The 12,696-nt window shown below is 68.6% G+C and overlaps 2 protein-coding genes and 1 long non-coding RNA gene across 6 annotated transcripts; 2 read left to right on the top strand and 1 right to left on the bottom strand.

Annotated features, from left to right (window-relative positions):
* The first annotated feature begins 82 nt into the window (after positions 1-82).
* PDLIM2 (PDZ and LIM domain 2) lies at positions 83-6,116 on the top strand. 3 transcript variants are annotated; one of them, XM_058859145.1, is made up of 10 exons: positions 83-271; positions 1,655-1,760; positions 2,097-2,248; positions 2,567-2,636; positions 2,719-2,810; positions 2,885-2,930; positions 4,520-4,674; positions 4,956-5,101; positions 5,170-5,275; positions 5,728-6,116. In XM_058859145.1, the coding sequence occupies exons 2-10, from the start codon at positions 1,668-1,670 to the stop codon at positions 5,921-5,923; spliced, it is 1,056 nt and encodes a 351-aa protein (XP_058715128.1). In that variant the 5' UTR covers positions 83-271; positions 1,655-1,667; the 3' UTR covers positions 5,924-6,116. The 3 variants fall into 3 exon arrangements, with proteins under 3 accessions (XP_058715128.1, XP_058715129.1, XP_058715127.1); XM_058859146.1 differs by lacking the exon at positions 83-271 and adding an exon at positions 313-1,253; XM_058859144.1 differs by lacking the exon at positions 83-271 and adding an exon at positions 314-1,253 and having other exon boundaries at positions 1,372-1,760.
* A 1,937-nt stretch (positions 6,117-8,053) lies between these two features.
* Positions 8,054-10,610, top strand: C29H8orf58 (chromosome 29 C8orf58 homolog). 2 transcript variants are annotated; one of them, XM_058859148.1, is made up of 5 exons: positions 8,054-8,372; positions 9,009-9,643; positions 9,729-9,816; positions 9,988-10,091; positions 10,170-10,610. In XM_058859148.1, exons 1-5 carry the CDS (start codon positions 8,327-8,329, stop codon positions 10,251-10,253), a joined length of 957 nt encoding a protein of 318 aa, XP_058715131.1. In that variant the 5' UTR covers positions 8,054-8,326; the 3' UTR covers positions 10,254-10,610. The 2 variants fall into 2 exon arrangements, with proteins under 2 accessions (XP_058715131.1, XP_058715132.1); XM_058859149.1 differs by having other exon boundaries at positions 9,991-10,091.
* A 566-nt stretch (positions 10,611-11,176) lies between these two features.
* LOC131589556 (uncharacterized) lies at positions 11,177-12,696 on the bottom strand. The gene is made up of 3 exons (XR_009279777.1): positions 12,558-12,696; positions 12,300-12,465; positions 11,177-11,287 (listed from the first exon to the last, which is right to left on the bottom strand). It is a non-coding gene; the product is annotated as an uncharacterized LOC131589556 (long non-coding RNA).

Genomic DNA, 12,696 nt, shown 5'->3' on the forward strand with positions numbered 1-12,696 from the left:
ATTGGGGAGGAGCCGGTGCTGGGACACGTCCCACCGGGAGCCGTGGGGCGGGGTGCGGGGGGAGGAAGCTGCGTGGGGTCGCGGGGATCCCCCCACGCCCACGGGCGGTCCCGCTCGGTGCCGGGGCGGGCCCAGCCACCGCCGTGCGCCCCGTCGAGGGGGGGCCGTGCCCGCAGCCTGGCCCGGCCCGGCTCCTCCCGAGGAGGCGGTGCCGTCCCGGGGCCGCGCTCGGCTCCGCAGCCCCGCGGGGCCGCCCGGCTCGGCCGCCCCGGTGAGTGCGCGGGGGTGCGGGGGGCTGCGGCTGGGGGGGGTGTCCGTCCGTCCGTCGGGGGTCCCGCTGTCCCGGGGGGGGAGAGAGGGATGTGCGGGAAGGTCCCCAAGTGTCCCCAAGTCCCCGCGAGTGCCAAGTGCCCGTGTCCCCGTGTCCCCGCGCCTCCTGGCATCGCCCGTCCCCGCCGCTCGGCCCGCGGGTGCCAGGCGGCAGCGCCAGTCCCCGCGGGCACAAAGACATCGCTGTGCGGCCGGGACAGAGCCGGGGGGAGCGGGGACACAGGTGGGGTGTGGGGGGCCGAGGATGGAGAAGGGGAGCACGGACAGAGCTGGGGACAGGGATGGAGAAGGGTGCGGAACACCAAGGGGAGGTGCAAGGATTGAAGAAAGAGTGCAGGGATGGAGGAGGGGTGCAGGAGATGGAGAAGGGAGAGGTGGGGTGCAGTGTCTGAAGAAGGGGTGCGGGGTCCGGAGAAGAGGTGCAGGGCTCTTGGGAGGGTCTGGGGTCGGTGCCCAGCTGGGTGTGGGGGTCCCCGGGCTGGCAAACCTCGCTGCCCAGGGATGCTGAGCGGGGCTGGGCATGGGGAGGGGGTTTGGGGTTTCCTCCCGGCGCTGGAAGCCCAGCCCAGGAAATTCTTCCGGGCAGCCTCTCAAGCCCCTCTTTGTGCTCTTGGGATTTTTAACATTCCCGGCGGCTGCGGATGGGGTGCCCGGTGCCGGACGGGGTGCCCGGTTCCAGATGGGCTGCCCAGCTTTCCCAGGCTGTGCCGGGATGGATGGGATGGGATCTGGTGTGGATTTAGGGGATGCGGCTGCCCATTCCCACCCATCCCATCAGAGCCAAGTGCTGCGCCGCTCACTGGGGTGCCACGGGGACCCTGTGCCACCCCTGGGGGATCCTCAGCGTCCTTTACCGGCGTGGATTCGCCGTGGGATGAAGGGCTGGCGCTGCTGGTCCGTGCTGGGTGTCGGAGCCTGCTGTGGTGAGCAGCAGGACCCGTCCCTCGCTGCCACATCCTCCCCTCCAAACCCCACTGGCTCTGCCAGGCCACAGCGCTGGCCTTGCTGCCAAGGCGTCACAGATTTCCTGCCTTGCTCCAGCTCCTGGGAACGACCTTGGCTGTTTCAGCTGCACCGCCGGGTGCCTGGGACCCCCTGTCCCCGGGGGAGGAACCCGCCAGCCTTGGGGGACAAGAGGAAGCGGCGGTGGCTGCTGACACCCTGCGAGGACCTGGGTCCCCTCCCCGGAAGGAAAGCGCTGCCGGCGCTGGGGACCCTCAGGGTGCAGCGGGGACAGGGAGGCCCTTCTTGGGTGGTCTGTGGGTCCCCTCTGCCCCGACCCCTCGGCGCCCGGGATCGCTGACACCTCGCTCCTGCCCTCCAGAGCCGCCGCTGCCATGCCGGTGACGGTAACACTGCCCGGCCCGGCCCCGTGGGGCTTCCGCATCTCCGGGGGAAGAGATTTCGGGAAGCCCATCACCGTCTCCAAGGTAGGAGCCCCCCACGCGTCCCCCGGCTGGGCAGGCCGGGCTGCTCCGGGGAGCGGATCCTGTTTGCTGTCCTTGAGGGATCCTGCTCCGTGGGAACGGCCCACGGCGGGCGACAGCGACGTGGGGGGGGCTCCTGTGGCCCCCGGGCTGGGCTGGGCTGTGCCAAATTTCCGGGTGTTGTTTCCAAGGCCGTGGTCCTCTCCTGGCAGAGGGTCTGGTACTGTTCTGTCAGAGCCCTGGAGATCCCAGGGGGTGGGAGCACCCCAGCAGGGGGGGGTTCGGAGGGTGCTGCACTGCACGGGGGGGTCACCGATTCCATGTCCCCTTCTCCTGGAGGTGACGGAGCACGGGAAGGCGGCCACGGGTGACCTCCGGCCTGGGGATGTCATTGTCACCATCAATGGGGAGAGCACGGCCGAGATGCTCAACGTGGAGGCACAGAACAAGATCAAGCAGAGCCCCGGGCAGCTGCGGCTGGAGGTGGAGAGGTGGGTGCTGGGGGCAGCCCGGACACCCGGCCCTGGGTGCCAGCGGTGCTGGGGTCCCCAGCCACGTGTGAGTCACTTGTTCCCCCTCAGCGGCCCTTGGGGCGATGCCATCCCCGCGGGAGCCCGTCCCGGCTCTCTAATTAAGGAGTCGGGTGCTAACGAGGCCGGGCAGCGCTGGCTGCCGTTACCTGGCCGACAGGTCCCGGCTGGGGACCCAGCTGCTGCCTCCCCGCCGGGGAGGGCCACACGGTGCCGTGCACAGGGTTTTTGTGCTCCTGGGGCTGATCCCAAACCCTGCCGCTCTCCCTTGGCCCCCAGGTCCCTGGTGCCATCTCCCAGCCACACCAACGGGGACACCTCCCCTGAGAGGTTGGCCACGCGCTTCCAGGTGAGCCCTGGGCAGCCCCTGCGCACCCCGGCCCCCCACCCAGGGCTGGTGGCAGCTGCTGGTGTCACCCTCCCCTCCCCAGGACACGCTGCGGATGCAGAGTGAGAGCCAAGGTACCCTGAGAACCCTCGACCCCAGCCTGGCATCCCTCGCCCACCCACGGGGCAGTGCCAGGTAAGGCTGCACCGGGCTGTGTGTGGGGCTGGGGAGGGCCAGGGACCCCCCTGAATCTCTGTTCTCTCCCCCAGCTCACAACCCTTGGAGCAGGAGTTCACCTGTCCCGGCCTCCGCCAGGTGAGCAGGGAGCTGGGGGGCTGCAGGAGGCCAGGCAGAGATGCAGGGGGAACATCTGTGCACCAAAACCTTTTGAACCCACAAACCATCCCCATTTTAAGCCCCAAACCATTCTGCTTTGCACCACCAAACCATCCCCCTTTGCAATGCTGAACCTTCCCCCTTTGAGCCCTCAAACCACCTCATTTTAAGTCCCCAAACCACCCTCCTCTGAGCCCCAGAACTACCGCACTTTGAGTCCCCAAACCACTCCCTCTGCACCCCCACGGCCGCGTCACCGCCCAGCCCTGCTGTCCCTCAGGGTCCCCGTCTGCGGTGGGTGCCGCGGGTGTCCCCTCCCCGCCGCGCTGGCAGCACCCCCGGCCCCGCGGGCACCGCCGCACCTGCCCAGGGATGTTTTGCTCCTCTTGGCAGCGGCGCCAGCCTGGGGAGGCCAAACCAGTTTGGGGAGGCCCAGCCCCGCTCCCGCCAGCCCGGGGCACTGGGGTGTTGGCCGGGCACTGCCGCGGTGGGATACCCCGGGAGTGGGATCGGGATGAGCCGGGAGTGGGATCGAGATGCCCGGGGGCTGGATGCCTCCTCCACCCCCGAGCTCAGTCCCAGGATGCCCGCGGCCACCCCATCCCTCCCTGCGGGCAGCCGCTGGCTCCAGGCTTGGCGTCTCCCTCCTTTCCTCCCTCCCTGCTTTCTCTTTTTCTTGTTTTTCAAGCCCAAATTGGGAAGCGCCGCGGCCCCGAGCTCGGCCCTTCCCAGCTGCCTTTGGCCGCAGCCCCGGCCGCCCCTTGGCCGCCCGCTCCCTCCTTCCTCCCCAGCTCCTTCTTTGCTTTGGTGCCGGCTCCCAAGGGTCCCTCCCGGTCCAGGAGGGTCCATCCCTGCCCCGGAGGGTCCTTTCCAGCTCGGACGCACCCGGCACAGGGTTGGGGACGTGAGGATGCCGTGCCCGAAGCCCCCACACAAGCCCCTGTGCTCGAGGGGGTGGTGAGGGGATGGCTGCCCTTGGATCCATCCCACTCCTCCTCACATCCCAGGGCGGGCTGGCGCTGGATGCCGACAGGGATGAGGCCAAGGCCCGGCTCCTCCCGTGCCTAATTTTAGCTCATCCCTCGTGACCCCACAGAGCCTCAGCGCTGCCCCTCTCCCTCTCCGTGGCGGGGGGTCCCTGTGCCCAACCCGGGGTCCCGCTGGGATTCATTCCCATCTGCGTGGCAGCTGCTCCCGGGAACATCGGCTTCCACTTATCCAGGGTTCCGCTTCCCGGCCTCGCCGGGGCCGCTAAGCAGTAGCAGATGGAGGGGAGGGGACGGGTGCAGGAGTTGGGTTATGGGGTGGGGGTGCTGCCCTGGCCCCTCTGGGTGGTCCCACTGACCCCAGCCTGGGTGGGAAGGAGAAGCCGCTGCCCCACGGAGCGTCCCTGCATCCCTCTGGAGACCTGGGCTAGGGGAAAGCCCCTGGGGCTGCTCCGGGTGTCCTTGGGGTGCCTGAGGGGAGAGGGAGGCTCTGTGGGCACCCTCAGGCCATTCTGGGGGGCTGCTGCAGCGTCCCAGCCATCCCGGGTCCCCCAGGACATCCAGCGCTTCTCCCCCTGCCAGGAGCGAGGACGCCTGAGCCGCCAGAACAGCTCCCAGGGACCCGTCCTGCCTCTGCCTCCCTGGCCACCCTCAGCGGAGCTCGGAGCTCCCCAAAACCCCTGGGAAAGCCTCAGGGAGAGGCGCCTCTCCTCCCCCTCTCCCAACACCTGCCACAGGTTCGGAGCGGGCTGGGGGTTGTTGGGGGGGGCACCGGGGCAGGGGAGCCCCCAGCCCCATGTCCCCACCCCTGTTTGTCACCCGTGGGTGCTGAGGGAGCTCGTGGAAAGGGTTAACTCACCTGTAGGCAGGTGGGGCCGTGGGAGGGCCGGGCAGGCTGGGGCAGCTCCCGGGGTGGAGGAAGAAGGTGACGGACGGGTAGTGGGGTGCAGCCGGGTGGATCCTGGAATCCGGGTGCTGGGAACCCCCCCAAAATCTCCCCTCGGGCTGCGCCCCACAGCCAGGGCTCGGAGCCGGCCATGAGGCGCTTGGAGGAGGACTCGGAGGTCTACAAGATGTTGCAGGAGAACCGGGAGCTGCGGGCAGCCCCGCGGCAATCCAGCACCTTCCGCCTGCTCCAGGAGGCTCTGGAGGACGAGGAAGGAGGTGAGGGGGGCACGGAGGGAGGTTTGGCACGGGGGTGGCAGGACCCTGATGGCCTCGTGTCCCCACAGGAGGTCCCGCGGCCCCCTTTCCCAGCCGGCTTTCGGCCGCTGCCCGCAAACCCGTGGCCGGGGTGCAGAAGCTGCACGTCTGTGAGAAATGCGGGAGCAGCATCGCGTGAGTGGGGCTGGGGGCCTGGCCGGGTCCCGGGGCTGGCTCCGTCCCGCCTGGCAAAGCCAAAAAGGGGCTGCTCCCAGGGGTGGGGGCGTCCCGGGGCAGGATCTGTCCCTGACATCGCTCCCGGCAGGGATAAAAACGCGGCTGATCCTGGCTGTGGGTGGGGCAGGATCGATCCCTGATGTCACTCCCGGCGGGGTTAAAATGGGGCTGAGTGTGGGGTGGGCATGGGGCTGGGGGCTCGGGGGTCTCAGGGCAGGATCCAGCCCTGCCATTGCTCCTTCAGCGCGAAAATGAGGGCGGTCCTGGGGTGGGAGTGGGACCAGGGTGGTCCCGGGGCAGGATCCATCCCTGCCATCGCTCCAACGCCAAGATGGGGCTGGCCCTGGGTGGGAGGGGACCCTGGGGACACGCGGAGTATCTCGGCTGACCCCCTGTCCCCACACCTCCAGGACACAGGCGGTAAGGATCCAGGACGGCCGCTACCGGCACCCGTCCTGCTACACCTGCGCCGACTGCGGCCTCAGCCTGAAGATGCGCGGCCACTTCTGGGTGGGGGACGAGCTGTTCTGCGAGAAACACGCCCGCCTGCGCTACCAGGGACCCCCGGGGGGACCCGTCCCCCGCCCTGTGTCCCCCCGCTCCTGAGCCCCGGCACCGTGTGATGGGGTCACCGCCAGCATCCCCCGGGGCTGTCCCACCCCTCTGCGGTAGGGCTGGGCTGAGGGCACTCCCAGCTGGGAATGGATGGCATTCGGGGGGAGGATGCGATGCAGCCGCCCATCTTCACCCCTTTGTGGGTGTGTGTGGGGAGCTGGGGGGTTCTCAGCCCGGGAGACACTGGGGGAGACATTGGGGGGAGGGGGGCGGGGGTCGCTTGAGCACTTGGGTACTGGAGAGGGGGCTGGCACCGCTTGTGCACTGACTGCAAAGGGCTTCTCCGAGGAATTAAACCAGATTCTCTATAAATATAATATATATTTGCTCCACTGCCGTGTCTGCTCTGTGCAGGGACCCCAGGGCAGGGGGAAAGGGGGGGTTTTACCCCAAACCCAGGGTGCAGAACGGGACCCCCCCCAGACCCCTCAGCCCTCCTGCCGTCACCCGGGGTGGGGTTCCTGTGCTCCGGTGCCGCTCCTTGTCCTGCTCCCGGGAAGGTCAGGGCTGCCCGCAGGGCCTGGATGGCCCCTCCCGGCGTCCCTGGAAGGTGTCCGGGTTTATTGGGGGCTGTTGGCCGAGGCCTTTGTCCTGCTCCAGGTGCTCTTATCACCTCTCCCCGCCCTCCGTGCCCGTCTGCACGGAGATGGCTGCGCTCTTATCTGGGATTTACTGTTATCAGCGGCCTGGGAGGGACCTGTCCCTCCGCAGCAGGGACAGCCAGGACCCCTCGCTCCCCTCCTGCCTGGGGTCTCACTGGGGTCTGTTTGGGGTGTCCCGGGCTCGGCCATGGAGCTCTCACCATCGAATTCCCGATTAATCATCCCAGAGCAGCTAGGGCTGCCCCTGCATCCCCAGAAGTGTCCAAGACCAGGTTGGACGGAGCTGGGAGCAATATGGGACAGGGAAGGTGTCCCTGTGGGTGGCACTGGATGGGATTTAAAGTTTCTTCCCACCCAAACCACTCCATGGCCCTATGACACCCAGGGAGAGAGGATGATGATGGTCCGGCCCTCTCCGGGAAAAAGAGAAATAAACGCTTTGAGCCCTTATAGGACAACACACCTGGTGCTGGGGGCAAATGAGCGGCCACCCCACCCCCGCCCCGCCCCGGAGCTGTGCCGCCCCCCGGCCCTGCCCCATAAAGCAGCGGAGGAGCAGCCCCCAAGCTCCCAACCCGGCTCCTGGTGTTCCCTGGCCGGTTCTCGGTACATCCCGAGGATGCTGCGCCGCCGCGGAGCCTTCACGGTGCGGCCGCTCCGTGGTGACCTCGGTGAGTCGGTGGCCCCTGGGGCTGTGGGGGATCCCTCGGGGGTCTCCAGCCTGCGAGGATCATGCTGGAGGGGATCCTCGGGGATCTCTGTTTTGAGGTGTCTGTGATGGAGAGGGAACCTGGGGTCCTTGGAACCCAAATTTGTGTTGTTTGTGCTTGAGAAGGAACCTGGGGGCTCCCTGGAACCCCCAATTTGAGCCAAAGAGGGTCCCTGGACCGCTGGTTTTCCTCCCACTCCCTGCAGGGAGGGGCCCAGGCTGCCCTGGGAATTCAGGTTTGCCCTTGCCATGCTTGGGTTGACGGGCCGGTGCCGGTCCCCAAATGCAGCGTGGGGGTCCCCAAAACCCAGGGCCCATCTCCACGTGTGCCGCAGCTCCGGCTGTACCGGGACCTCCTCCAGCAGCACTGGGGAGGTACCGGGGGCTGAGCTGGAGTTGCCAGGGCGGGGGAGGACCCCGAGAAGGGGCTGATGGGGACCCCCCACGCCTCTTCTCGCCTTGCCCGTGGCCCCCGCGCCGGTGGGGCTCCGGTGACACCCCCGTGGTGCCGGGGGAAGCAGCCCCTTGGCACGAGGAGTCCTGGAGTCTGTGGAATTGCGGCGTGTGGGATCCTGGCAGCGGCCACAGAGCGGCGGTGGAGGGGCTGCCCCCTGGAATTCCTGGGATTCAATCCTGCTGGGGCGGACGGGCTGCTCCCCGGCATTGCTGGGATTCAATCCTACCGAACGACCGGATTGTCCCTGGGCTGGCCGCGGCTTCCTGGCTCTGCAGCCCCCGAGGGACGCGCGGTGAGTGCTGTGGCTGCAGGAGGGGCAGGAATTTGGGAGCGCTGGGACGCCCGAGCGGTGAATTCAGCCCACGCTGGAGTCCGGAGTGAATTTTCTGGAATTCGGTGGGATGCAGCCAGCACCCAAACAACTCTCTCGCCTTCCCAGCTGGGGTGGGAAGGGAGTCCTTAACCACTGGCCCAGCCAGTATCGCCGATCCCAAAGCCTGCGAGGAACCAGTTGGGAACCGGTCCTGTAATGAGGTGCCTGTGGATACAGGGCCCGTCGCTGGCTGCGCTGGATATAAAAGGGAGCTCCGGGACGCGCGCCCGGCGCTCGGCTCTGGCTCTCGGCGATGTGGGGTGGCTCCCGCGCCGTCTGGAAGAGGAGGTTCAGCTGCTGTGAGTGCGTTTGAGGGGGGTGTCAGCCCCCGGGCGAGGCTTTGGGGGGTGGGTAGCCCGCAGGAGGTGCCAAAGCTCCGCTCCCACCTCCCCGAGCCTTTCGCCGTGGCCTGGCTGGGAGGGGAGCGAGTGTTGGGCAAGGAGCGCCGAGACCTTCCCATGGATGCGCCGCAATCCCACCTAGAGCTGTGTGGTGGTGGGGGGCGCATCCCGGCTGGCGATGCCCCCCATCCTGTGGGGACAAGCGCGAGGAGCTGGTGGTTCCTGGAGCCATCCAGGATCCCACGGCCGTGCTGTGTCCTGGGCTGCCGGCACCGAGCTGGAGAGGCTCAAAATCCCTGCCCAGGTCAGGGTGGGGGCCGTGCCTCTCTCAGCAGCGCGGTTTCGGAGGAGGATGAGGATGGGGAAGGCCAGGACCGTGTTTTTGGGGAGCAGCGACAACACGCCGGGGTTGTAGGAGTGCATTCCCAGCTGCAGGGACCCGCAGGAGTGGGGTCACTGGGCAGGGGAGAGAGCGGCCTTGGGCACGGCTGGAGCTGCTGTAGGGGGTTCGGGGGGCTCGGAGAGGTGCTGAGCACCAAATTTTCTGCTCAGGGACCCCCCAGCTGAGCCCACCCGCCCTCCATCCCCCCGCAGATGGTCCCTGGGAGTCGGCCGAGAGCTGCATCGTGCGCACCTCTGCCAGCGTCTACCGCCGGCTGCAGGAGAGCCCGCGGCAGCCCCCGCGGGGCATGAGCACCCGGGGACCCTCCCCGCCGCCACCGCAGCCCCCCAGCAGCCCCCCGGCCGGCGGGAGGTTCCTCAAGTTCGAGTCGGAGGATTCCGGAGTGGAGATGGCCAGCAACGAACACTCGCCCTCCACCCCGCTGGGCTCCGAGAGCAGCTTCTCCCTGGACGGTTTCCCGGCGGAGAAGCCCCCCGGAGAGGAGCCCCCCCGGAGCCGCTCGGCCAGCAGGAGGCTGCTGCAGGCAGCGCAGAGGAGCAGGAGGCAGCGCTGCCCGCGACAGCTCAGCAGGCGCAGCGCCAGCACCGCTGACCTGGCAGAGCCACCACGGGACCCCGGGGAGCCCCAAGGGGCGGCTGGGGGGGCTCGGCAGCCCGGCAGCCCTCGGGACCCCCGGGCTGGGCCCGAGGCCGCGGTGTCGGGGCAGGGGCTGCGCTACCTGGAGCACGTGTGCCAGATGCTGGAGCGCCTGGCGAGGCTGCAGCAGGACAACCGCGCCCTCCGGCAGCAGGCGGCCGGAGCCCGCAGCGCCCGGCCGGCCACCCTGGTGAGAGCCAGGAGGAGGGGGATGCGTGGGGAGGGGGCGTGGGGGTTTCCAGCTCACACCCGGCCTGTGCTCTCCTCACCCGCAGCCCACCCGGCAGTCTCCGAGGCAGGATTTGGGCACGTGGAGGGGTGAGGAGTTCCGGCCGCGCTCCTGCTCGGACAGCCAGGCACCAGGTGAGCGGGGCGAGGCTCGCCAATGAGGGCACCTGGGCGCAGGTGAGCACTGGGGGGTGCGGGAGTGGCAGGATCGACTGCTGCCAGGTGAATGGGGTAGCAGGTGGGGGGCAGCGTGTGGGATGGCAGGATCAAGCCCTCCAGCTTGACCAGGTTTGTTGTCCCGTTCAGCAGCTGAGCCCGGGCCGTGCCGGAGGATGTGGGGACACTCGCTCAGCTCCCCGAGCCTGCTGGACCCCTCCGAGGGCGGGGCGCGAGTCCCGGCACCGGACAAGGTACGGCCGGGGGGTGTCGGGGTGTGACGGGGGGAGGGTCCCGCGGGTCCCCCCCACTGATCCTACCTCTCCCGGCAGGACGGGCGCTCGCACTGGGGCCGGGTGAAGGTGCTGCTCACCCGCCTGACCCGCCGCTCCCTGCGGGGCGGCCGCTGCAGGTAGGACGGGAGGGTCCCGCTCCTACCGCCACACCTGGATGGAGGAAATGCATCACACCTCACCCTGCGGCGTCCCGCCCGCCCGGGGCCGGTCCCCGGCCCGGCGCACCCCCTTCACCTTCACCCTTTCCCCCAATAAAGGCTTTTCACCGATAAAGAAGCGGCTCTTAGCGCGGTGCTTGTTGTCGCGACGTGACGTCACACCCCTAAAGTCGGCGTGACGTCACGCGAAGGCGCGTCACTGCCGCATCACTTCCCTGGCTTTTCCGCATCACTTCCCAAGGCTTTTCCGCCCCTTTTGTCCGGCCGGGCTCGCTCTCACGGGCGGCTCCAGAGGCTGCTGCCCCCGCCCGGGCTCTCCCCCGAGCCCCCCGCCCGGGCTCTCCCCCGAGCCCCCCGCCCGGGCTCTCCCCCGAGCCCCCCGCCCGGGCTCTCCCCCGAGCCCCCCGCCCGGGCTCTCCCCCGAGCCCCCCGCCCGGGCTTTCCCCCGAGCCCCCTGCCCGCTCGGTCCCGGGCAGGCTCCGCAGGGGTCCCGCTGCCTTGGGGTGGGGGTAAAGCCTGTCCTCCCCCCGGAGCTCCCCACGCTGTCCCGGGGGTGGGTTGGTGGGGAGGGGGCGCCGGAGGGTCCCCGCCGGGGCGGGGATGATGCTCCGGGGAGCATCGCGGCTTTCTCCAGGGGGGCTCCCCAGTTTGGGGGGTAGAGGAGGGGTCGATGCCGTTTTGGTGCTGCTGGAGCTCTGCGCGGGACGGGCCGGTGCCGCAGGTGAGGAAGGTGCTGTCCCATCAGGTATTCCGCTATCCTTCCCTTTCCCCCCTCCCCAGTGGATTTCCTACCGTCACTTGGGGTTTTTTTTCTTCCCAGCGGTGAATTCCGCAGCGCCTCCCGAGCCCTCCCGGCACCGCTCCCAGCCCGACGCCCCGGGGGCATCCTCGGAGCTGCAGCATCCTGCATCCCATCGCTCCTTCCCGGGAAACGTGAGTGCATCCTCACGGCAGGGGCTGGCTCCGGTGCTGGGGGTCCCTGGCAGAGCCCCCTGGCTGGGTCACAGCTTCATCACGGGGTGCTGAAGGGTTTTTGGAGCACACCTGGGGGGGGTGTCTTATCCTTGTCCCCTCCCCTTTCCAACATCAAACCCCTTCCCATCGCCCCGCTCTGCTCTCCTGAGCCCCTCGGGGTGAGGAGCCACGGGCAGGGACTGGGGAGGTGGGGAAAGGACACAGCTGGGTGCTCCCGGAGCTGGGTGGGAGTCTGGGCACCCCCTCCCTGCTGCCCCTCTGCCACCTCCATCCTCCCCTCACCTGGGAGACCTGGCTGATCCCCGGTGGCTGATCCCCGGTGGCTGATCCCCGGTGGCTGATCCCCAGGGGCTGATCCCCAGGGGCTGATCCCAGGGGCCTGATCCCGAGGGGCTGATCCCTGGGGGCTGAACCCGAGGGGCTGATCCCGAGGGGCTGATCCCCGGTGGCTGATCCCCGGTGGCTGATCCCCGGGGGCTGATCCCCGGGGGCTGATCCCAGGGCTGATCCCCGGGGGCTGATCCCCGGGGGCTGATCCCCAGGGGCTGATCCCGGGGGCTGAACCCGAGGGGCTGATCCCAGGGCTGATCCCGGGGGCTGATCCCGGGGGCTGATCCCCGGGGGCTGATCCCCGGGGGCTGATCCCGAGGGGCTGATCCCCGGGGGCTGATCCCCGGGGGCTGATCCCCGGGGGCTGAACCCGAGGGGCTGAACCCGAGGGGCTGATCCCCGGGGGCTGAACCCGAGGGGCTGAACCCGAGGGGCTGATCCCCGGGGCTGATCCCCAGGGGCTGATCCTGGGGGCTGATCCCCGGGGCTGACCCCAGGGGCTGAACCCCGGGGGCTGAACCCGAGGGGCTGATCCCTGGGGCTGATCCCTGGGGGCTGATCCCCGGGGGCTGATCCCTGGGGGCTGATCGCAGGGAAGCTGCTGAGGCTGGCCATGGGGATGCTGATTCTCCTTTCAGGCCCCAGGTGAGGAGGAGGAGGGAGGTCTGAGCCTCTCTTTCCTATCCCAGCACTCCTGGATCACCTGGAGCAAGGGGAAACTCCGGAGCATCTGAGAAGAAAAATCAAGGTGTGGATCCAGGTGCTAATGTTGGCAGGCCTGGACAGAATTAATTAATCCAATTTATGAGGAAAATCCTTGGGATTGGTGCTGCTGGATTGGTGGTGGGCTGGCATCTCCTAAACCCATCCTGAGGGGGTTGGGAGGACAGTCAGGATTGCTCCAACAACACTGGGCTAACCCAGAATTCCCGATGGGGAGGAAAAAAGAGGATTTGCTCACCAGCAGGGAATGCTCCCCACATCCTGGGATGGCCTCACTGCCACTCACGTGGATCCTCTTGGAGAGATGCTTCCCTTCCCTCTGCTCCTGGAGGTCTGAGAGCTGATGAACCTCACCCAGGGGTGCCTCAGACACCGAA

The sequence above is a fragment of the Poecile atricapillus genome, chromosome 29 (assembly GCF_030490865.1).
Source record: "Poecile atricapillus isolate bPoeAtr1 chromosome 29, bPoeAtr1.hap1, whole genome shotgun sequence".
NCBI lineage: Eukaryota > Metazoa > Chordata > Aves > Passeriformes > Paridae > Poecile > Poecile atricapillus.